Source organism: Mauremys reevesii, linkage group 2 (assembly GCF_016161935.1).
Source record: "Mauremys reevesii isolate NIE-2019 linkage group 2, ASM1616193v1, whole genome shotgun sequence".
In the NCBI taxonomy this organism is placed as follows: domain Eukaryota; kingdom Metazoa; phylum Chordata; order Testudines; family Geoemydidae; genus Mauremys; species Mauremys reevesii.
In genome coordinates this window covers 192,650,697-192,676,972 of record NC_052624.1, presented here as the reverse complement: position 1 = coordinate 192,676,972, position 26,276 = coordinate 192,650,697, and the positions used below count along the sequence as shown (strand labels likewise).

General features: G+C 41.3%; 1 protein-coding gene across 5 annotated transcripts in view; it reads left to right on the top strand.

The window, feature by feature from the left end:
* DOK6 (docking protein 6) overlaps positions 1–26,276 on the top strand; it is a 395,394-nt gene that overhangs the window by 208,923 nt on the left and 160,195 nt on the right. For all 5 annotated transcript variants that reach the window (XR_005593900.1, XM_039523835.1, XM_039523833.1 and 2 more), the window contains one exon: positions 9,111–9,230. Coding sequence is in view for 4 of the 5 variants with exons in the window: in XM_039523835.1 (XP_039379769.1) it covers positions 9,111–9,230 (120 nt within the window). In the remaining variant the exon portion in view is untranslated. The remainder of the gene's footprint in view (positions 1–9,110; positions 9,231–26,276) is intronic.

The following is a 26,276-nucleotide window of genomic DNA, read 5'->3' as shown; positions in this document are numbered from 1 at the left end:
AGTCATCCAGACTAATTCTCAAGTTTTGCTTTTCTTGGTGGAAAAATGCTACATGATTGGAATGGGGTTCACCTTTTCACACTTTTTATATAGGCATTTAGGCTCTGGTTCAGCAAAGTACATGATTTGCTGAGTCATGGCCTCTGCAGGAAATCTTGGCCTTACTGAAGACAATGACAAAATTTCTATTGACTTCAATAGATTCCGGATTTCACCCTCAGTTTTAGAGGTTTACGTTACCTAGGAGTGTCCTCATTAAAAAAACTAACAACAGCTTCTCAATACTGATGTACATGGATGGTCACATGTTTAAGGTGGCTCACCTTGAAAACCACAAATCTAAAACTACCTGATCTATATACAAAGTTCAATTTCATTAAAAAAGGAAAGTACGGGGAGGGAAGAATGCTGCATATTATATTTTGCTTGCTTGAACAAAAAGGGTAAATATTTTAATTAAATCTAGAATATTTTTGGATGAAAAAGATAATTTAGTGTAGAAAATGCAATGATCCATTTCACACTGAGAATAAAAGATAAATGATTAATTTAAGATGTGAATAAAAGATGTATACTAAGAATTTCTAACAAAAGAACCAGTCAGGATTTGATCAGTGTATTTGTGCAGTGTAAGCAGACATTTATTCATTAGGTTATATAGTCTATAGTTATTATCTAGGGAAACTTAAAAGTTCTGTATTATTTTGCAATAGAAGCATATTGAGAATTACAAGGGTAAACATGATAAAACAGAAGACATACCAAATACATTCTCTAGCTAATACTAGACCACCTACATGAATGCAAAATTTTACATGACTAAAACTTAATTTATTCTCAGCAAAAGTGCACACAATGTATCATAGTATTAAGATAAGATGGCATACTATTGACCCTGAAACAATACGCTGCCAATATTTTTGCCATTGGAAAATGGGGCCTGAACCTAACTGTTTAATGTCATGAAGCTCCCATTTCTAGCTCTAATGGATAGCAAGAGGTCATACCTTTGGTTCACCAGTTCAGCAGCAATCATTGCCCATTCTGAGTCTCATTGCGGCATAATTTTGGGTGAAATGTAATATATTTTGGGGATAAGGGAAGCAAAGAGAGAAACATTTTGTGTGGCAGAGTGCAGGTGATGCTTTCCAAAGTCTTTGTACCCTAAGAATGACACTTGCAACACTGACACGCCCTTTGACCCAATAAACTCCTGTCAACTAAACAAAAAAAAGGGGCGGGGGAGGAGTTGGGCAGGGATTTAATAAATTCTGAAAATTAATCACAGTAAAAGCCCCTACCTCAGGCAGAATATGTACTCCCCAAAAGGTAGACTCCATGAAGTCCACTAGGTACTTCACTATTTCTACTGATTTATATGGATGGTGCTCAAATAATATGGTATCAAATCCTAACATAGGCTATCAAGGGTATATGATAAGATACTTTTTTTATATAGTTGTGAGGTTATTACATAGATATCACCACTAAATCTGTGGTGGTTTACATAGATGGTATAGAAAGTACCCCCATCTCGCCACACCAGCTTTGCTTCTGTATAGATCGATTATTACGGCAATTCTCTCCTCCTATCTTATCTGCCAGTATTCTGACCCTTAACAATTACACTTGTCCATAACTGGAGAATAAGACTTATTTTTTGAAATGTTATTGAGGATTAAATAAGTCAAAGACTCTGTGTTTGTATGAATACAAATTCTCATTTGTATGAGACTTGAAGCTTTGATAGTAGAAGAAAGGAAACAGTTAAGACTTGTATAGAATGTACTTAATTCCCCTATTCATTTAAGAGATGATTCTTCTATCTCCCAAGAGAAACAAAATCCTTGTCGGGGAAAACTGAATGTGAAACAGGTTGAAGACAATTTTGAGCCAAATAAATTATACGATTGACCGCATATCATAAGTAGTAGCTGTGTAACTTGATGTAATGGTGTTCAATACATATGTTATTCGTGGGAGAAATCTGCACCATGTGTGCACTCAAAATTCATGACCGGTGCAGAATTCTTTGCTTCTCCGTAGAAAATGATGGGGAAACAAAGGGAAGCCGCAAGAGTGGTCACATGCTCCTCCCCAGCAGTCCAGATGCATTATTTCTGGCGCCCAGAGCAGTGGGTGGAGAGGTAAATCACCATGGGGAGGCATCATCCTCCCCAAACAGAGGCAAGGCATGGGGGGTACACAGGGGCATGTGCCACTGTCTCCCTATCCCCACCCCTGATTTCTGCGAGTGCAGAGCTGCCCGGATGAGGGAGAGTGGTCATTTGTCTTGGCTTGCTGGCTCTGCACCTGGCCACCTGGGAGTGAAAGGAGGAAGATATAGGTGCAGGGGACAGTGGGAAGAGGAAAGGGATGGGGCAGGGGACAGTGGAGAACGGACAGGGGAAGCCAGTCTAGCATGCATCATCCCCTCTGTAGCTGGAGCTCCTCTGCTAAGCAGGCCCATTGAACCCCCACCCTGATGATCCCCACCCCCTGTTCACCAGGATCACCCTTATCAGCCCTCCACACTGAGACCCTGACCCCACCAAGCTCCATTCCCCCAGCACCCAGACCCTCCTGCTGAGCCCCCCCCAAAACCAGACCTGTCCCTGCTGAGTCTCAGCTGCCTTCACCTGGACACCCTCCCTCCCCCGTAGAGTCCAATTGCCCTTGCATCTGGAACCCTCCAATGAGCCTCATGTACATCCAGATCCCTCACTGTGCCACCCGCAGCCAGATTGCCTCACACCACACACCTAGATCCCTCCACACTTGGATCCTGCTGGGCTGAGCCTGCTTGTCTCTACCTGGTGCAACTTGCACAGAGGGGCAAGACCCCGGGGTGTTTCTGGGGCAGGCTCAGCCCTTGCGCTGTGTCAGGGTCAGGTGCAGCATCACTGCCGGGTCCCTGTCTGGGGTGAGGAGAGGCTTCAGGGTGATCTCCCACCTCCATGCTCCCCACTGCCAGGCTGGAGCCTCCACATTTATATATTGACAAATATTTTAGAATTTTTAAATATTGTGCACAGAATTTTTTTGGTGCAGAATTCCCAAAGGAGTTATATATTGTGTGTCATTGCTGAAAGGTCCCTTTTTGGAGATGTGACTGACGTTGTTTATATTATTGCCATGAAGCATATTTTATACATGCTGCCTGCAGTTATTTTACTTTTGCACTGTTTTCTTTTCATTTAATAATTGCAGAACTGGAAATAGATTGACGATACTGGGAAGTTGCCTAATTTCTATGGCAAATCCTTGTAGCTGACAATGTTCAATATAAAAATGTGTTTCTGCCTATTTCCAGACAGCTTGTAGTGTTTACTCTTTTACACTAAAAAGGAAAAGTATCATTCATACCAAACAATTGTTGTATTTCTTTTTGCCTAAGAACACTGGAGCCGTATTCTGCCACTGTTACTCATATTGCATAGTTCCTACTCTGAAGAAGAGTACCACTGAAATAAATGGGATTACTTTCTGAGAAAAGTAGTACCCTAGATGAGTAATAGTATCAGGAAATCTAGCCTTAAAGACACAATTCTTTTGCTCACACCGAGTAACATGGTACTGCATGAGTATCGCCATTCATTTCAATGGGACTAGTCAGTGAGGTAAGTGCTATTCAGTGGAAGTAAGAATGGTAGAATTTATTCTTTAACTAGAGGAAAAGAAATAAGTATGTTGTATAGCTAAATTGCACCAATGTCTAACCAGGGGGGGCGGGGGGGAGAAAAACTGTCTATAAAATATACAATTTCCTCTCATGCTCCCATACCTTCACCAATGTTTTGTTTTGTTTTGTTTTGTTTTTTTTACAAGAATTGGCCTGAAACTTAGCCCTTAGCTTATATTGTCAAGATACGGTTTGAATAAGATACCCTTTCTTCCCACCCACTGTGACCCCAAGGAGACCTACTGAAGTATTTTGCCCCAATACTGTACAGCATTTCTTAAAATTTGATTTAAGTTTTCACATTATTGTCAGTATTTATTTCTTGGTGTTGCCTTATCTAGTGTTAATGCTATTTTAAAAAAACTGTATTCTGGATATGGCTGACATTTTATATAGTTATGAACAGGGGCGGCTCTAAGAATCCTGCCGCCCCAAGCAGGGCGGCGCGCCGCGGGGCGCGCTCTGGTGGTGCTGGGGTCAGGACTCCCAATTTTAGAAACGCTAGTCTCCCCCATGAAATCTGTATAGTATAGGGTAAAAGCACACAAAAGACCAGATTTCATGTGGGGAGACCAGATTTCACAATCTGTGATGCATTTTTCATGGCTGTGAATTTGGTAGGGCCCTAATTATAGCATCTTATATGCTCTTCTTTTCTAATACAAATGTATGCAGCATAGTTCATTAAAGGAAAAATTGTACTTGAATACAATATCATATATTTTGGGAAATACTTTAATGAGAAGTAGCATTAATGTGACAAGTCTTTTGCCTTGTACTACAATTTTCCTGCCTTGTTAATTTCACTATTGCTTGAGATTTTTAGATTAATGGTTGTATGGTACACATTATAATAGGAATAAGCATATTGACTAAGCTGACACTTTTGTACAGACTTTCAGATGTGAACAGGGAATCGCCAGGGTGATGCATGCCATTGCATGTTCAAGTGACTACTTAGATACATGACTGGTTATTTTGTAATTGCAGTTACTGTGATTTTTTTAACCCAAACAGGCTGCTTATAGATCTGTCCTTGCCATATCTTTCAGCATCTGTAGAGGAAAAGTGGATGGATGCTTTAAGTCTAATTTCTGTTTTCTTCCTAAAATATGCATTTCATCTTTTAATAAGTAGCATTAATTGACAATAATGTATTTACTTCATTACTTATTTATTAAGGATCTTTTACCCAGAAATGTATTTAAAGCACTGCAGAAAAAAGGTCATCAAAAGTCTGAAACAGCATAGTAGCTTTAAATCACTTATTTTGATTTAAGCTGCCACACTGTTCTCTGAGTATATACTTCCTTCTCTAACTAACATGGATACCTTTAATTAATGGAAACGTCACATAATTTATTTTAAAATCTTAATTAAATATTTTTTTCTCAAGTCTTCAGAAGTTATGATACTTTTATAAAATGAAGTACTAGTTAAAAACAGTTTTTGCTCTTTCAGGCTGTACTGCTATCTACTAGTGAAAAATGAGATCACGCTTGTGAATTTATTTTATGTGACTCAATTCAATTAAAAAAAATAGTTCTATGGGGATTCTTTGTCCCCCCTCTCCCTCCACACAGAGATTTCTTATTATGTCTGTGTATATTTTTGTAAACATTGGCATGTGTGTTTCTTCAGCTCCCATCTTTCTTCTCCAAAAAGATCTTGCAGGTCCAGGTTTGAATGACCCAATTTTGTTTCCAGTCTTATTCTGAATGAGAAAATCCAAATGAGTTTTGGAATTCTTACAAACAGTTCTGGGAGAGCAATGGTAGCAGAAGTAACTTTTTGTGAGACATATGGAAATTGGTTCCAAGTCAAAGATCCAGCCATTTTAGGTCTGTGTAGCTAGACATAGGCAGGCATTAGGGAAAGCACAAAAAAATAAACCAAATTCATATTATGTACAAGGAAAAGGCTCTTTTATCTCCATACAGCTGAGTTTCATACAAGAGCGGGGAACAGGTTTCCTCATCTTTATTTCAATTCAGTACAAAATCTACTGAGCCATTAGTGTGTTGTTACTGGACTGGAACTGATCTCGCGTCTTCAAGTCAGTGGTGGTTGTGTGTGCCCAGCACTTTGGAGGCCTTTTGTGATTCTTTAGTATTGATGCCTATAGGGCTGTACAATATGCATTTTCAATTTAACCTGAAGTACTGATTCCTGAGAGATGGCACTGGGCTCTTGTGAATCAGGATACAGAGAAACAAAATTCACCTTATATAACTGCAGCAGGTACTGAACTATGAGCTAGAGCAGAAATGGCATATTCCTTCAGCCACTGACCTGGAAGCTCAGGGAAAACTGCAACTAACAAGATTGTATTTTCAGAAGAACCGACTTCAGGCTGCTGCTAGTTACATTTCTCTTGCAAGAAGCAGTGTCAAATTGGGGCCACCTGTCTCTTTACATTTGATCTCACCTTTTGATATTCATATAGCAGAGCAAAATACTTGAATATTAGAGGAAATTAAGATGTGAATATTTTGAGAGTATTTATGGCTGCTTAAAATATGCCTTACAACATATGGCATGAAGGTTGTCGAAGAAAAACTCAGTTCTCGCTTTTTGTTTAGGTGCAGCAAAATCAAAATACTTTATTAATTCTCTAGTGATCACAAGAGGGAGAGAGTGTCAGGAACTGGGTTGCCCCTTGTCCCGGACGGATCTCTCTCAATTAGAAAACAATTCATAACAATCTTTATACCTTTCTAGCAGACAATGGTTAGCACTTGGAGACATTGAAGATAAACATTTTCATTTGTTTATACATAAGCCTATTCGCTATCTTATTTGTCTGCAATACTAGAACAGAAAACAAGACTGCAATTCACAAGGTCGTAATGACTCTTCACACAATTCTCTCTGTACCACATACCTCACAGCATGCAGGGTCACATTAACTTCTAACATACATTAAGATCCCTTCAAACCTATATTAATTAATTCTTGGCCTCCACAAGGTGTAAAAGCAGGCTAAGTTCTGCCATGCCATACAGTGATTGCCACTAAAAAGTTAACCCTTATCGATAGTTAATATGTAGAATCTGATCCAGATTCCACTGAAGTCAATGAGTACTTTGCCACTGATTTCCATGGAAGCAGGTTTGGATCCACCACAATAGTTCAACTTTCATGACAAAGAGATTGAACTACAGTACTTGTACTAGGTGAACTGAAAAATACTTTCTTTTGTTTTTTACAGTTCAAATATTTGTAATAAAAATAAATATGAAGTGAGCACTGTACACTTTGTATTCTGTGTTGTAATTTAAATCAATATATTTGAAAATCTAGAAATTTTAAATAAATGGTATTCTATTATTGGTTAACAGCATGATTAATCGTGTAATTAATCACAATTATTTTTTTAATCAGGCGATTAATTGCGATTAATTTTTTTTAATCGCTTGACAGCCCTAATTCTGATCTAAATTGCACTGGTTTGGTATTCTGCAGATGTGGAAAAGGAATCTACTACAACTTTCCTAATACATCCATGTGTTATAAGAGGGACTGTGGTAGTAGATTCAAAGGGAGTGTAGCCATTTAAAAAAGGTTATTTCAGAGTGTGTGTCAAGGGGGAAAGCTCCATCTAGGCAATCCTGTGTGCCCCAAAATACTAGGAGTGCATAAGCTGAAACAGCACCTTAGTAGACAATCCATTTGTGTTTCTGGAAGTACACACACAGCCCTTCAGTCTTGCAAAAGCTGTTCAGTCCAACAACAGAGTCATTTCCATAATGGAAAATATATATTTATAGAGTATTAAATTGTTTGTTTTTGTAACGTGTAAACATGGTTTATACACTTACAATATGATAAATGTGACTACAGCCTGATGTAATCATAACTTTAGTATTTTCCTTTACTTAGTTGCATAAAAATCTTATCAATTAGTGGTAACAGTTTACCTAAATCAATAAAATTTGGTTTTGCCTGAGGTTTATGTAAGTATAATATATTCTTCAACTATTTTGCTATAAGTTCATGATTCATATATTTCCATATATTTTATACTTTCCAAAAAGTTTCCAAATTTAAACTATTAAAAGTATACTTTCAGCATTGACAACATACGTTCTATTGACTGTGCCTCCCATTATGTTGATTTGATTTACTAAATAGTTTCTCATGTGTATTAAAATATATTTCTTCCGAGAGGGATTTTTTATGAGTTGCTTTCCCTTGTCTTTGCCTGATTTTGTGGGGGTACAGTCGAAGTTAATCACCACTGAGGCATAACAACTTGCAGTAATAGCTACAATCAAGAAATGAACTGAATCTGATTACCACAGTGGATTGCAGCTAGAGATTGGCCCAAACTAAACCGCGCTATTTGGAAATTTTGAATCTGGATCCCAACCTTCAGAGTCTAGAAATGCCTTGTTGATAAAGAAGATTGACAAGGAGCATTCACAAGAAACCTTCATGTTTCCTTTCAGTGGGGTTGTGTTTTTTCCACCTGTCATGAATTTGACTTCAGGAGACATGTGGCTTAAGAACTTACTCACTGCTTTCAAAGTATTTCCATAAAAGTCCTCCTTTAACTATAGTGACATTAGGCTGGATTCATGAACACAATATTGATTTGGGCACATTTTTTTTCTCTTTTAGATGTTTGTTCGAGAGGCAGGATGGCTTTACATTTACCATCTCCTCACAGATCTGTCTTATTTACTGTTAAATTTATAAGACAAACCCATTGTTGAACCTCTGGGTGCTGGAACAGTTCAGTACTGTAAGAAAACGTATATTTTTGACAAAATAAATTACCTCAGGAAAAATGACAGCCACTGTATGGTGCTATAAAAGTCATTAAACTTGGACTTTATCAGACAAATAAAGATGTGAGTTCGAGAGATGAGTTTGCTCCATTCTCTTAGTTTCCATCATATTGATATCTAGGGACTGTAAGCAAAAGCACCCAGTTAATCTTAATAATCAAGATGGATTTAAAGCAACAATAATGTTTCTTTTCAGATAACTTTACATTAAAATAATTTTAAATTAAATTATTTCCATCAAGCAGGACTTGCTGAAAGATACTTCCTGAACAGCCTTCCCCGACCCAGTCACCCACACAGAGAGAGTTTTGCAACTGGGAAAAGTTGGAGGCTGTCCTGGGTGTGTGAGTTGATTTCTAGCAAAATGAGCTTTTTTACACTTTTCACCTGTTTCTAATCAATTCAGGAGCCATGGCCTGATTCTTTTTTTAGAAAAGGTCCATAAATCAAGGCAAAACAGTGTGTTTGGGATTTTTTTTTTCCGTTTTTTTCTGCTGGTTTTGAAACAGAAGTTATTAGTCGTAACTCAATCATAAAAATAGTCTGTTGATCAAAGACCTATTTCATGTTGTACCTTCTTTTGAGTAAAATATTTCATGAATTCCACTGATGTCTTTGTTTATGGTTATTTTCAGAACTGGAGGCAGAGGAGTGGTGCAAACATCTTTGCATAGAGTGTCTAGGGACCAGGCTCAATGATATAAGCCTTGGGGAGCCAGATTTGCTTGCTGCTGGAGTCCAGAGAGAACAAAATGGTAGGTAGCCATCCCAAATATTTCTGTATAGTTCTTCCTAAAGGTGAACAACAGTCTACCTTTGTTTTTTCTTCATATCTGCTAGAATAAGGAAAAATTGACCAGGTGCAAGAAGGAGAGAAAATTCTGACTAACTTTAGTAGCAAGTCCAATGTTTATATATTCTCTCTCTCTCTCTCTCTCTCACTCTCACTCTCACACACACACACACACACACACACACACACACTCACACACACACTAACTTTAGTAGCAAGTCCAATGTTTATATATTCTCTCTCTCACTCACACACACACACACACACTATGGTCACATTTGGGAAATTAATATCCTGACTTCTTTGGACAATGAAAGAATGAAAAAACAGCAGACATTCTAAAATAGTCCCTGAAGAAATTGATGAACATTTTAAAAAGTCACCCTTTGGGTCAGAAAACATCTTCCTGTTGTATATTCATACAGTGCCTAATACAATGGTGCCAGGGCCTCAAAGTGCTACCACATACAAATAATAAATATAATAGTGGGGCATGGTCTGCTGAGAAGAAAGTCTCTAGCTTTCCAGTAAATGCACAGGCGATTGAATGTTGGTGGTTGAAATCCGCAAGAATTAAACAAAATCTTCTATTATACAGTCATTTAACATCCAAAATCACAGCCCTCTTTTATCAATCATTCTTATTCCTTGGAACAAAGTCCATGTTTTTTTAAAAAGTAATGCAAAGAAGCTTAGAGCTTGTCTACACTTACATTTTATAGTGCTCTAACTTGCTGGCTCAGGGGTATGACAGCGCTTTGAAGTTTCCAGTGTAGCCATATCCCCCGATAGCTGTAAAATAGTACCAGTACCTGTATCTTTGCCTCAGCTTTGCAAACAAAATTACATCATTAAATTGTGGAACTACCACCATTTCCTCAATATTATTTTATTTATTAACTTGTGATAGTGTCCTGGATACATTTGAATCCAGTAAATGAAGCATGGAGAAATCCATAAGAAGTATGACATCCTACTCGTTCTAGGAAAGGATGTTGCTCAGGACCATTTCAAATAAATCTGGGGCCTTTGTGAAGCTGTTTGTTTGGATCACTCACTGCAAGACACAAGATTTAGCATGTAATATGATTCACCTTCACAACGGCCTCAGACCACTATACTAAGTACAGGAGGGTGGATTGACAGCCATGTGGGGAGGTGAGGGTGATCAGGAATATATCCAGGAAAAAACCCACAAACAAACACACTCTTTTTCTATCATCTGCCATATATGTATAAGTTCTTATATTGTAGAACAAGTGTGTTATGTGTTTGGGGGGGGGGAGTTATGGGACCAGTAGATGGAGGTTTCCTCAAAGATGAAGAGGAACAAACCTGTGATCTGCTCAAATGGATTGCAGTAAAAGGAGAAACATCTTTATTCCTAAGGGGACTCAATATATCACCACAGAGCTCTGAGTCAGTGTCCTGCTGCTTTGTGTCATAAGCAGTGAATATCACAATGAGATTTCTCAGCTTGTGCCTGATAAAGTGGGGCTCTCATGATATAGGGTCCCCTGAAGATCCAGGCTGAACAGCTCAGTCTGAATTGGCCTTGATGCAGTTGCTGTAATATAACAGTTAATTGTGTTGCTACTGACTACTAAAAATTGGCACGTAAAAATAATTAGCATCTTTATTGTCCTGTTGTAAATAAATGAAATGAAACAAATACAATTAGCTTGGAGCCATGGGGCCTTGGTGTGGATCACATTGATAAGACAGCAAGGGGTATGATTAGTGGTACCTCTTCAAGCAAAGGGGGGTGAATGAAATCAAAATGTCAAGAACATTCTGTACTGAGTCATTAGTTACAGTACCTCAGACAATGCAATTTTGATACATATGCCCCAGTATAGAATTCTCTATTTAAATTAGCATCCTTAAAACTCAAAGTTGCTATCCTAGTTAGTTGCTTAATGCAAAGCAAGTGCTTGTTTTCTTAAAATCCCAGTAGGATGTATAAAGAAGCAGGGCCGGCTCTAACTTTTTTGCCGCCCCAAGCAAAAAAAAGACCGCCGCCCCGCTGTAACACCCCCCCCGCGAGCGCCACACCGCCAAACCCCCCCGAGCACCGCACCACCCACGCCCCCGCCCCCTCCGAGTGCCACGCCGCCCAAGCCCCTGCCCCCCCGAGCGCCGGGTCGGGCCACCCCCGCCCCCACGCCCCATAACGCCACCCAAGCCCCCGCCCCTCCAAGCTCCGCCGAAACAAAAACAAACAAACAAGAAAAACCCTCCAGCGCCGCCCTGCTGAACCAAAAAAACAAAAACGAGCTCTCCCCCGCCCCAAGGTGCCGCCCTAAGCACGTACTTGATTGGCTGGTGCCTGGAGCCGGCCCTGCAAAGAAGACCAGATGCTATTATTATTGGTATCAGTCCACCCTTTTGGTTCATATAGCTGCCACTTTAAGAGCTTGCAGATGCGCTCAGTTGTCTTCAACAGGGTTTTGTTTTTTGTTCGTTTGTTTTTTACTAAAATAAGTTGAATAGAACTGTGGACCTTAGGAACTAAGATTACCTTAGTTACTCTAAACTTGGAGGCCTTATTCCTAACATGACAGTGTAATGGAAGAAATTAATAATTTCTGAGGAAATAGTTTGGTGGTCTGTGATAGAAATGTCAAATTTAAAAATTATTTTTCTTTAATCAATGGTGCAAAATAATGAGTTCTACCAATTTGCAAGATTCTAGCTCATAAGGGCTCACTTTCAAACACTGTAGCTCAAAGAGCACTTGAAATCCATAGAAAGACTGATGCGCTTCTGATGACCTGAAATGGAAAGGTCAAAGTTTAAATTTTCAGCCCATAAAAAGCAACAGTATGTAACAAATTTCAAGATTCTTGCTCCCTGTGAAAATGGCTCCCTGTGCTCCCTGTGAAAATGGCAATTAATTGTCAGACTCAAGTCTGTTACAAATGACTGCGTTATATGGGTGTTATGTAATTGTACTTAACACTTACATAGCACCTTTCAAGCCAGTACTTTATAAGCATTAATATCCTCACAGCATCCCTCTGAGTTAGGTTAATATTAATGCGCAGAGTGACAGAAAAAGATGGAAAGACACACCTGAATCTTAGCAGCAGAGCCAGGAATAGAACCCAAAGTCTCTATTCCTAGTTTCCTTTTCTTGCTACTGGCATGTACTGTTTTCTGAAAATTTTCAGGGCTATTCTCTCAGGAAGGGTTGGATATGGCTGAACAAGAGGTACTGATCTGTTGGCTCTTGTTAACAGCTAAGGTTGTGACAGAATTTTCAGTTTAATTATGCGTTGGGTTCTAACTTACTATTGATATTTTGTAGACTAAAATAATTGCAACATGGTGACATGATATAACATCACAAAGTTAATATCTTTATATCCTGGCAAGACAGTACTGCCAGATGCAATCCTACTCTGCTATCATTTGCAAATGGCCCCATATCCCTAAACATCTGCTCAACATACTTTGCCACAGTGAGGTGCAGACTTTACTGATAAGTAATTACTGCCACTTAAAGAAACACTAACTTAATAACAGTTTTCTTTCATAACTAGTCTGGTTTTTCCATGGTAGCGTTCTTAATATGTTACGTCCCTCATCTCCTCTAATATTTCCATGCTACACTCCCTTTCTCTGGAGTTTGTGAATTCTGTGTTGAGATCATTTGTATTCCATAAATTGGTATGGCCAGTTGTTAATATACGTTGAAAGGGCAGGAGAGCACTTGCCGTATGAGCCAGGCAGGAGGGGGAAATGTGGAGATAGCAGTCCATCCAAGGTAAGGAAGAATGGAGTTCTCTGTCCCCATTTCCCCTTGGTTTAGCTCCTGGTTATGGCAGAACAGCAGCTGGGAGGGTCTAGCTTTCAAGTTTTGCGGTAAGTTGTGTGACAAAGAACCAAGCTTGCACTGGTGGCTTCCGGGCAGATTCAGTGGCCTCAGAAGCTTGCTAAGGCCCTTTCTCAGCGTAGTGGCAAGGGTCACAGCCTACCAAGTTACTTTCATCACAGGCCAGTATGGGAGGTGGGAAGGGGGGATACCCCACAGTCTCTATTGCTCCTTTGAGCTAGTAGGCACAGTTCAGCTTCTTGTCTGGACCAAGGTCTGCTTCCCCTCTCAAAGAGGTCTCTGAAGAGCATGGGGGGGAGCGGAAACCCGGGCCCACCCTCTACTCCAGGTTCCAGCCCAGGGATCCTAACATTAGCAGCTGTTGGCGGCTTCCCCTTCACCACTGGAGTTGCTTTGATTCCCTGGTCCACTTCCATGTGGTCAGGGGCGGCTCCAGGCCCCAGCACGCCAAGTGCGTGCTTGGGGCGGCATGCCGCGGGGGGGCGCACTGCCGGTCGCCGAGGGGGCGGCAGGCGGCTCCGGTGGACCTCCCGCAGATGTGCTTGCGGAGGGTCCACTGGTCCCGCGGCTTCGGTGGAGCATCCGCAGGCACGCCTGCGGGAGGTCCACCAGAGCCACGGGACCGGCGACCGGCAGAGTGCCCTCCTGCGGCGTGCCGCCGTGCTTGGGGCGGCGAAATGGTTAGAGCTGCCCCTGCATGTGGTCCCCTTTTTCTAGCTTCACCCTTACCTCAGGCTTCAGCAACACTTCCTCTCTTCCAGCTGCTTTTACCTGGGCTTCCCTGAGGGAACTGGAAGGAGATCAGTATGAGTGGGACCTTGATTGGTTCCAGCTGTCTCCATTAGCCTAACGGCCTTAACCAGTTAATTGGCATCAGATGTCTTAATAGGCCTGGCGCAGCCTTTGTTTGACTATCCAGGGAATAGGGACCTTCTCATCTTGAGGTTGAGATCCCTACCTTCCACCACTCTCTTATATCCTTCTGGTTTGTGTTCATCACAGGTGTAAGCCTCATTGTGTAAGCCCTAGGACTATATGACCTAGTGGGGGGAGGGATAGCTCAGTGGTTTGAGCATTGGCCTGCTAAACCCAGGGTTAAGAGTTCAATCCTTGAGGGGGCCATTTAGGGAAGTGGGGATTGGTCCTGCTTTGAGCAGGGGGTTGGACTAGATGATCTCCTGAGGTCCCTTCCAACCCTAATAATCTGTGATTCTGTGACCTCCTCTCATTGAGACATGTTGGGTGTTACTTTAATTTTTACACCTAGTGATTCCAGGGTTTTGAAAATATGTGCAATATGGACAAGTTGGCAAGCTTCTCCTCTTTTAGACATGTACTTGTCTATTTACCCTCCCCCTCCACAGTCATGTGGTTTCCCCTGAGATGAACAACAGATTTTTGGAGGGAGGATATTTGGTGCTTTGTGACGTAAACCAAAAGAGACATCTTACACCATGCTTTTTGCCTGGAAGTCTGGAAGAATTTATATTTAGGATATAAGTAATATAACAATAGGGTCCTATGATGGGGTGTACCTACCCTGCACCAGCCCCAAAAGGGTTCACTGTGCTTTGCAGGCTAAGGAAGCTTCACCCTTCAGGCATCCGACGAAGTGGGCATTCACCTACGAAAGCTCATGCTGCAAAACGTCTGTTAGTCTATAAGGTGCCACAGGATTTTTTTTGCTTTACAAAAAAAGACTAAACTACATCTCTCTCTCTGATGTGTTAGCCTAGTGGAAACAGATTGATTGATTTTTTTTTTTTTTTTTTTTTTTGATGGCTGATAGCAAGATATAAAACCATTTTATAATTCTTTTCATTGTTGTACAATCTCTATTTGTAATACCCCAAACCTTTATTTTCTACCTACTGGTTTTATTGGATCTGCAATATGTTGTGAAAAATACATGTTCGCATTTTCTCTTTGGCTTTTTTGTTAATATTTTGAAAAGTTTTACATGGTAAACAGCCAGCATGGAATGGAAAGTAGAAAAAGTTAAAACTTTGATTGTTGTAATGATTGCTAATATATAAATAGGGATAGAGGCAGGTTCCCTTCCCTTCATCCTGCACCCCCTCCACTGCCACAGTTATAGGAGTTAAGCAAGGATGTGGCAGTGCTTGCTTTAATGGAGACCTCAGGTGGGAAAAGTCCTGCCAGTAGGGAGGGAATAAAGAAGAGTTTTAAGCTACCGCTATGCAAAGCACATCATTAACAGTATGAAGCCACCTTTTTGAATTCTATCTCAGTTATTACTCGTAAGAGATATTATTACTCATGTAAATACCTTAATTCCAATGCTTTAAGTGGCTTTTAGATGTTTTCTTTATATACCAACCAGACCAGGGGTCGTCAACCTTTGGCATGCGGCTTGCCAGGTTAAGCACCCTGGTGGACCGGGCCGGTTTGTTTTCCTGCCGCATCCAGAGGTTCAGCCAGTCATGGCTCCCACTGGCCGCGGTTCACTGTCCCAGGCCAATGGGGGCAGCACGAAGCGGTGCAGGTCAAGGGATGTGCTGGCTGCCGCTTCCCGCCACCCCCATTGGCCCAGGATGGTGAACCACGGCCAGTGGGAGCTGCGATCAGCCGAACCTGCGGATGCAGCAGGTAAACAAACCGGCCCGCCCGCCAGGGTAAGCACCTTGGTGAGCCGCATGCCAAAGGTTGACGACCCCTGTACTAGACTCATAACTCATGGCTAAGTTGTATAAAATTTGTAGGAAACTGAGAGCTGAGCTAAACCTCTCTTCCTCTTCCTCTCCCTCTCCCCTTTTACTTTCTTTCCTCCCTCAAAGCCTCCTGTATTACTGCAGCTCTCCAACCCCAGGAACTTCAGCAACCCCTTTTCTAGTTAGATTGCACTCCTCTTATTTACGTATCAGAGGGGTAGCCGTGTTAGTCTGGATCTGTAAAAGCAGCAAAGAATCCTGTGGCACCTTATAGACTAACAGATGTTTTAGAGCATGAGCTTTCGTGGGTGAATACCCACTTCGTCGGATGCAAGTCATTGCATACCCACTTGCATCCGACGAAGTGGGTATTCACCCACGAAAGCTCATGCTCTAAAACGTCTGTTAGTCTATAAGGTGCCACAGGATTCTTTGCTCCTCTTATTTACATTATATACATACATCTTTGGTATGTGTTTGTACAGTGCTTAACACAGTGGGGCTAGTAAAGAAAGGCTGGACGCAGTTACATTTGGATCCTGATAATTTCCATTGACCCTTAGCCACAAGTGAAGGATCTCTTGAGTATGGTACACTGCTCCCTACCACAACTATTCCCCCTGCTGACACAGGGAATAAGAGACGTAGTGTACATCATCAACTCATTTCTATACAACCACACATGGTGATGTATTTTGAATCTGTTGACTAAACCTTAATAATAGGAAAAGTTCCATTATTTTAATTTGTTTAGCTGACTTGCTGTGGTTTGCCTGAGGAGTTAGGTTCTTCTGACCAGTTAAATCAAAATGTTTCACTGCTTTAGTTTTTAGTACTATGTTCTCAATCTCCTTGATAAAAATGAAGTTGTTTGTATGTTGAATATTACTTTAGCACTGGTAAAATACTGGAGTAATATTTGCTGTCTCTTTGGCCTGGTCTACACTGGGGGGGGAGGGGTCGAACTAAGGTACGCAACTTCAGCTACGCGAATAGCGTAGCTGAAGTTGAACTACCTTAGTTCGAACTACTTACCTGTCCTCACGGCGCGGGATCGACGTCCGCGGCTCCCCCGTCGACTCCGCCACCGCCGTTCACGGTGGTGGAGTTCCGGAGTCGACGGGAGCGCGTTCAGAGTTCGAGATATTGCGTCTAGATGAGACGTGATATATCGAACTCCGAGAAGTCGATTGCTACCCACCGATCCGGGCGGGTAGTATGGACGTACCCTTTGTTTGTCCAAAAAGACCAATATACACTTCTTTTAGAGGAGGACAAAATGAGTTCTTGTGTAGTGGAATGGGCTTTTTGCTCCTGGGAGAACACTAAGAACAGACTCCAGGTCTTTGACATTGTTAGTGAAGCTATACCCAGCACAAAACTACTTTTAGTCTGTGAAAGAGACTGGGAATCAGAGGTAATAGTGATAGAGAAGAGATGATACTGTGGTTGCTGTTAAAAATTCAGACTTTGCCAACAGTTGGTGACTCTTGCTCTTTTCTTTTATATATGAGAGAATGGTGATATTTCACATACTGTGGTATATGTTGACTTTTTTAATGCCAATCATGGGATGTATCAATTATATGTAAGGTGGTGGAAAACTCACAGGCAAAGACATTAATTCAATTAAAATATTTTTGAAGTGGGACAAATCAAATATGAAATAAGGTAATGTGGGATCTGAGTGCCTTCAACTATCATTTTGTTAGGTATTAAAGATGTTCATAAAATTGCAGATTGGACCAATAGAATCATAGGATTAGAAGGGGCTACAAGGGTCATCTGGTCTAACTCCCTGCCAAGAGTCAGAAAGAAAAAGTAGGCCAGAAAGACATTCTATCTAGAAAAGGTGCAAAATGCCAAATGTTAAGGCAAATATGCAACCAAAGGGAAAAAAATCTCAAAATGTACCTGATTACCAGTGGAATAGACATCAAAAACCAAAAATTCTTTATGCGGTTTCTTTGGGAATCCATACATAATGAGCTCACTCCTACTTGTCTTACTTCCTTCAGTGGGACCATTGCACGAATCAGGATTTGGACCTATATATATTATCTTTTTTCTGTAGTTCTTGTATTCATTTCTGGATCCATACGTTTAAGACCGAATGTTGGGCCCAATGTAAAGCCCATTGAAGGCTCCCATCAACTTTAGTTGGCTTTTGAAAATCAGGCCCTAGGAGTCTGATCAAAAGTACTCAGCTTATGCAGAGGCATCAAAATAAGTAGCATGCGTGGGCATCAGTATGCCCAATAGTGGGCCAGATTCTTCACTTGTTATGTTGGTTTTATCCAGAGTATCTCCATTGATTTAAATGGAGTTATGGCAATGTAAAATAGGTATAAGTGACTGGAGAAAATGGACAAGTATATTCGGATTTTAATGCAAAAGTTTAATGGGGGTTTTGCTTAGAGTGGGTCTGTGGGTGGGTGTGAGAGAGAATGAATTAGTTTTTTATTCCTTTTCACTCTTTCCATGTTATCATTGACTAATGCCTCATAATTGATTTCTCTAGTAAAGACATTTTGTTAATTATTGTGTTGCCTTCCTTTGTATAAGTGCTTTTATTTGGAAGATACCATAGTATCTCAATTGCAGCAAACTCATTAACTGCCCCAGTGTCAAATATAACTTGTTGAACAAAGGTCTTGAATTCCCAGAATAGCCTTTTACTTTTTATATGCAGTGAAATTACAAACTTAGTCAAAGCATAGAAAAGATTATATAATTCAATTATACTCATCTGATTCATTTTTAGAAAATGTTCTTTGATCTATTGAATTACTGTATGTGATTCACTGTGTGACAGAATTTTTCACATATTTTATTCATTTTCTGCATCCTTAATGCATTGTTTATCGTTTCAAATTTGAAAAAGATAAAATACACATTTATGGCTAATATTCAAATAAGACATTTATTTAAATATTAAAATGCTTATTCAATATATATCATCTGTAACCAAAGTAAATGGTTAGTAAATCCTAAGCACAACATCTTTGCTACTTTGGTGATTTGTAGGTGAAATTACTTGATTTACAATAGCTTTGATGTTTAGGAAATTAAGAAATCTTTCTATAACATATTTTGTAACTGATGTAAAACAGAATAATTGCTATTAAAGAGGTTAAATCAATATTTAAGGGCCAGTTCCTCAGTTGGTGTACATTGGGTAGCACTACTGAATGCATTGGAGATACACTGATTCATACAAGTGAAGAGCTGGCTAAATTTGCATTTATTTTTATCAGGCTGTGGTTGTGGCCTTCCCTAAAAAGAATCCTGGACTTGGGCTATAACTAACAAATGTTACTACTTGAAGATGACAGGTGCTGTGAGTGAAAGAGCTCTGTTGGCCACCTGGAAATGATCCGAGTAAAGTTAGTATCCCAGGAACTGTAGTTTGAGGACCATTACTTTCAAGATTAAGACTAAGAGCTAGATTCACAAAGAAACTTTAGTGCAGTGACACTGAGTATCTCCACTCCTTACTTTCAGGTGCCTAGAAAATCACTGGGATTCACAAAAGACTGAGATTGGTGCCTAGGCTACCTGTATAATGAGTAGGGAAAGAGACTCCTAGAATGGGAATCGCAAAAGCCAGCATTCTAGGTAACTCCTTACCTAAGCTAGCCAGTGGGAGGTGCCAAACTGAGAGATGTGTGCTAAGCCCCAGCCCTCTTCCAGAGATAGGCATTGAAGTCTGTGCTGCAGGGAGGTGCCTCCTTCTGCTTGGGATTCTCTGTTGCAAACCCTCTCTTGGTGTTAGACACCTATGCCATTTTTGCAAGAAGCCAAGGGCGAGTGCAGGGAGTTGAGCCCAGTGGTTGGGTACTCAACTGGGCCTGGTTCAAATCCTCCCTCTGCCTGAAAGAGAGAAGGAGTTTGAATGGGGATCTGCTACTTCTCAGGTGAGTGCTCTAACCACTGAGCTATAGGATATTCTGATGTGATGCTCCCTCAGTATCTCCTGTTGAAGCTGTTCCTCTGTGGATATATAATTAAAAATTTAATTGGAGCAGAGAGACTGGATCCAGTGTCTCCCAACATCCAGGTGAGTGCTATAACCACCAGGCTACAGAGTCGCTCCCATGCTTGCATTATCTCTCACTCTTTGGCCCAGTGTTGAAAATGTTCCACTGTGGATAATTAATGAAAGAATCATTGGACCAGAATCATTGGACTCCATAGCGTGGTAGTTAGACCACTCATGTGAGAGACACAGTCCCCTTGCTCCAATGATTTTTTTAAATATATATATATTCACAGTGGAACAGCTTCAACAGATAAGACTGAGAGAGCCCCACAATACAATATCCCAGGTGTTCTCAAACTTTTTTTTGCTAGGACCCCCTTTGAAAATATTTCAGGCTGTGATGACCCCTCCTAAAAAGTAACAACTCTCCACTGCCCCATGCCACCATTACTTCTGCACTGCCGCTGCTGGTGGTGGCGGTGCAGCCTTCAGAGCTGGGTTCCTGGCTAGCCACTGCCACTCTTGTGACCACCCCCCCTCCAGTAATCTTGCAACTCCCTTTTGGGTTGGGACCCCCAGTTTGAGAAACCCTGCTTTATAGCCTAGTGGGTAGGGCACTGTGATCCAGGGACCTCTTGGTGTCAGCTGGCAGAGGGCACATGGAATTCATAGGGTTTTACAGAGCTCCTGTGGGACAGATATATGCATAATAGTTCACCAAAGGGTAGTATATGAGGTCTCTACTGGGAGCCAGTAGCCCACTAGTCATCATAATCACTGTGAAATGTATGGATGGCTAATATTTATGGAAGAGCAGCAAAGAGTCCTGTGGCACCTTATAGACTAACAGACATTTTGGAGCATGAGCTTTCGTGGGTGAATACCCACTTCGTCAGATGCATGTAGTGGAATTTTCCAGGGGTAGGTATATATATGCAAGCAAGAAGCAGGCTAGAGATAACGAGGTTAGTTCAATCAGGGAGGATGAGGCCCTCTTCTAGCAGCTGAGGTGTGAAAACCAAGAGAGGAGAAACTGGTTTTGTAGTTGGCTAGCCATTCACAGTCTTTGTTTAATCCTGAGCTGATGGTGTCAAATTTGAAGGTGAACTGAAGCTCAGCAGTTTCTCTTTGAAGTCTGGTCCTGAAGTTTTTTGCTGCAGGTGGTCATCTGGTCCTGAAGTTTTTTGCATGCAAATGGGGCCGGGGGGGGGCACCCACCGGCACTGGGAAAAATTGGTGCCTATGCCTGAGGCCAATAGGGGTGCAAGGTTAGGAAACCAGTGTTTCACAGGTCCCAGTTCCTTGCACTTAGGACTAGCCAAGATAGTGATTCAAAATCTGGAAGTATTGGAAAAAGCCAAAAGCTGTAAATAGCTTACAGAGTCAAAGAGTAGGAAGCAAAGGAAAGAGCTCAGGAAAAAAGAGCCCAAAAAAGAGCTGGAAGCAGAAGCCCAAGAAAGAGGGATGGAAAGGTGGCACAAGCTTAAAAAGCCATAAATACAAGGATGGAACCCTCAGCCCCACTTGTACTCCTCTTCAGGGATCACCCATCTGGGACAGACTATGCCTGAGTTACAGGGGGACAGATTGCATCAGAGAATATTTGACCACCTTTGAAAGAATACGCAGGATACACTAAATCCCTGATGACTAAAGAATGACCGTCTTGATTCCCGAACTGACTGGAAAGTCTTACAAGTGTTTCATGATTTGAATGTAAATGGTTTGTTGTATGATCTGTTTAAGGGGTCTGTGTTAAAAAGGTTTCAGAGGCAAGTTTCCAAAGTTTAGAAACCCCAAAAAACTCTATAAAATAAGTTACAGGATATACACCCATAAAATGGGGTATTATTTGAGAAAATGGATAAAAAGTAAAGGGGCAGAGATTTAGGACCAGTTGATAGATTTATTTGTTCAGGAGCAGTTCTCTGATGTCGGCTCTGATAAGGTTAGGGCAGTGGTTTGGGAAAAGTCCCCAGCAAATGTAGAAGAGCTGACTTGTACCTGGAATTGAGACCATTCCTAGAGCATGGATACCAAAGGGAAAGGCAAAAGCCCTAAAAGGGGGTCCCCAGTGTTTTCCTGGGAAAAACAAGGGATGGGAGGGGACTAAGCACACATCACCCAGTACCAGGCTGTTCCTGGTAACCCTAATTACCTGACCCCAGTCCAACTGGGCAGCCCAAGAAAATGTGTCACAAGAAGAAACAGTGCCCCCGGTATGAAGAGTCCAAATACAATGCCCAATCCACCCAGATTAATGCAGTTACCATTGAGTTGGAGACTTCAGTGGTGGTTCAGGGGAGTCCAGTTAATGTTGTCAGGTTTGACCTCTTGGAGGTTGACAAAGAATTTATTAAAGAGGCCAAGATAAATTATAAAGTGTGGCAGAGGTGGAGAGACACGGCTGCCCAGATCTTTCTAATCAAAAGAGATGTGGTTAAGCAGGTTGATATGTTCCCAGAGGAGAAGGTAAAACTTTTTGTGTTGAGGCAATTTAGAACCATGGTAGCTTTAGCCTGCATTGAATTAGGAGTGAAAAGGTTTAAGAGATACTTTGAATATGGGGATTCTTAAGAATTTACCAGCTGATGTATTCGTGGAAAATAACGTAATATCACTCCAAATATGTTAATATTATGACCTACAGCAAGAGGAAATATGTCCCTAAGTGCACATGGGTAAGCTCTGAGGAGAAAGAAGCAGCTGAGAGGGGAGAGGAATCCTCTGTACCCTTGTCAGCAGAAAGTTATGATGTGTCTCCAAGTTAGGGGAGTGAGAAGTCTCCTTCCCTGTTGCCTGAGACAGCTTTCAGTGCAAGCAAAAGCCAAATGGAGTTTGCTACAGAATAAAGTGCAGATGACCCCCTGGAAAGCATAAGAGATGCCATCCTCAGTAATCCCCAGAGAAAGAGACCAGGAGGGGGCTCTTTATAGAAGAGGGAAGAATTTATAGGGACCCCAGTTGGGAAAAATAAAACTCCTGGGGAGGCTTATAAATAATTGATCATGCCCAAAAAGCATCATAAGCAGTTAATGCCACTAGCCCTTGATTGCCCTTTTGTTGGTCACCTGAGAATGGAGAGGACATACGAAAGGCTAAAGAAAAATTTCTATTGACCCAGTACTCAAAATGAGGTAAAGAAATACTTCAAGACTCGTGACTCATGCCAAAAGTGAAAAAAGACTGTATGTCTCCACAAGGCTTCTTTGCATCGTTTACCTGTAATCAAAGGGTTGTCATGGATATCATAGGGCCCCCCTCCCAAGCCAGCCAAGGGAGAAAAATATTTATATTATTAGTGGTGGATTTTGCCACCAGGAATCCAGAAGCATTTGCTCTTCCAAATGTGGAAGCTGACACAATTGCTAAGGCACTGTTTTCTGTATTCAGCAGGGTGGGCTATCCAAAAGAGAAGTTATCAGATCATGGGTCAGATTTCATGTCCCAGCTGTTTGGTGAGCTATGGAGGATGTGTTGGGGGGTAAAATAACTGAAATCTGCCCCATCCCATCCAGACACAAATGGAGTAGTCAAGAGGCTGAATGGAATCCTAAAAAATGTATGTAAACAATAAGGCAAGTGACTGGGATGTAATGTTACTGTTGTTGGCTTACTGCGAAGTGCCACAAAAGTCCCTCAGGTTTGCTCTGTTTGATCTCTTGAATTGGAGAAAGGTCAGAGGTCTCCTGGATCTCATTAGAGACTCCTAGGAGTGTGGCACTGAAGCGGAGTGGGGAACTGGTGACTGCATATGTGCAGTTCAGGAGGGAGTTAAAAAACCATGATGGAAATAATGCAGCAAAACCTCACTACAAGCCAGGCAGCTCAGAAAGAATGATATGATCGCAATACCTATAATCAGTCATTTCATGTGAGGGATTTGGTACTGGTATTACTCCCTGTAAAAAGATACAAAATGCAGAACTCATGCGAGGGGCCTTTTGAGGTGGTAGAAAGAGTTAGTGATGTTACCTACAATGTACAAAGACCTTGTAGCAGGGTTGCACCACAGACTGCTCATATAAATGAGTTAAAAGCTTATCACAATCGTGAAGCCACTGTAAACATGATATGCTTTGTAGAGAAGGAATGTAAGACTTTTAATGATTTAGTGACTGAATGATACACCACTAGAGAGCATTAATTGATATGAAGGGTTAACCCTAACCCAAATAAACTAAGATTATGGCTGTGGTGCAAAGGCACCAGCAGGTATTTTCCAGCAGGGCTGGCCTGACTCACAAAATCATCCATCAGATTAACACTGCAGGACCACAGCTTGCGCCCAGCAGATCATACTGAATATCTGGTAGAATGAAGGAGCAATTCCCTAAGGAGATAGCTAGTATGCTAGATGTGTCAATAATTACAAAGTCAAATAGTCCCATGGTTCTCCAGTTGTTATGGTCCCCCAAAGGAATGGGACCATATGGTTTTGTGTTGATTATAGGAAACTTAATACTGTCATTGTTTCAGATGCATAGCCTATGCTCAGAATCAGTGACATACTAGACTCTTTGGGCAGGGCAAAGTTCCTGAGCACCCTGGTTTTGACAAAGAAGCATTGGCAAATTGCCTTAGACAACTCTGTCAATCTCACTACCGTTGCTCAGAGAGGTGATGTTCCTACAGTGACAGAAAACCCCCGTCTGTTGCTGTAGGCTTACTCTTCACTACAGGGCAATACTGGTGTAGCTCAGCACAGTAGTTATGCCGGTATAGTCCCTGTAGTGCAGACATGGGCTTAGAGATGTTTATGGTTGCTGCTAAATTTCTTTCTTAGTCAAAATATTTCATTTAAGAAATAGTCTTCCCCTTTATTCTACACTCTGAAGATCATTGTTAGTTTATTTATTGACAATTATGTTTTTCATCAAGATAAAGGACTTCTGTTCTCCAAGGCCTACATCCTGGACTGAGTCACATAACCCAAGTACCTTGCTCTGTGCTGCTCTGCTCCATGGAGAGATGGAGTAGGGAATGCCTGGATGCATGCCCTCTGTGGTGGAGTGATAGATGGGTCTGCATAGCAGCAAATTCTCTGGCCTTGTCTTCACCAGACCGTGCTCTGCCCATAGCTGACCCTAATGTCCAGAGGGAAGTTGTGAAGCTGAGCACTATGCTGCTCCAGGGATGCACCTTCAGACTGGTCAGAGAACCTCATAAACATTAACGAGTTTATCCTCACAATGTGAGCAAGTATTATTATCCCCAAATTTACAGACAGACAGAAACTGAGACATAAAGAGAGTAAGTAACTTGCCCAAAGTCATTCAGGGAATCTGAGGCAGCACTGGGGATTGAACCTCGATTTCCTAAACCCTAGCTATGCAGTTGGGGCAGGATTTGCCTCTGAAACCCATTTTTCCCTTGACTTCACAGAGAGACTGTGCAAACCTTCCCCAGCAGATTTGACCCTAATTTTTAATTCCATGCATTATTCCTCAGCATTCATTTTCCTCCCAATTTCCTGTTGTCTGCACACTTTCATAAATTTTAGTTACAAAATTGTACTCTTAGTTAAAAAACAAAACTGAAAATCTGCAAAAACAAACAACATTTGCTTCTCCAGTGCATGTATGAATAACTTCTGTTATTGCCAGCCTGAATAAGTTCCTATGGTTCCACTTGGTTGCCTTGCAGCTGATGCTCGGTTTAATCAGACACATTTCCTCTCAATCCATGACACCTCACCTTAGACACTGACCTTGAATGCGGAGTAGACAAATGTCTCCTGACAATTTGAGTATATCATGTCTCCTGAATGCTCGTATGCAATAATATCCTCAAACAATTCCAAGAAGTTAGGTTACTTTCTGTGAACATTTTGGTAGCTTTTAAATCATGTTGAGCTTTTCTCTGTAAATTTAAAGTTGTTTTTGTATATTTTAAGTGGAAACTAAACCAATTGGCTTCTATTTTTCATATGGCCTTAGATTCTTCCTTAAATAATAGCATAGTGCATGTAATTATCCCTGAAAATTAAAATCTGCGTAAAGTGGCAAACCTTTCTCCACATGTGCTAGTGCCATTGTGACAGTGGAAGCAAGGGGATTCTGCTACACAAGAAAGGGGCAGAGTTTCAGGGAATGTACATCCCCTGTTCAGCACGTAGCTCCGTTCCAAAGGGGCTCCTTGTGTGGTTACACACCGTGAGGCTAAAACTGAGGTGGGTCAGAGAATCAGCCATTACACAGATTATCCAGACCTTTCGTTCTGGTCCACTTCAAAGAGGGGGAGATGCTAGGGCCTGGAATAGGCAGGCCATTCATCCAGTTTTAAGATGAACAGTTCTCTTTTTCTATGGTTTGCCCCCTGTCCACTACAGAGACAAAACTGAATGTGGTTTTGTCCAGTATTATGGAGGAGGGATGCCATTTTGAAGATTGTGCTGCTCCACCCTGCTGGTGTGACTTTGCTCACACTGCATGTGAGGTCACACTGTGTGGGAGGGAGCAGTGCATTCTTCAAAATGTCATCCTCTGTGCAATGTGACCTCTCACACATTGTGTG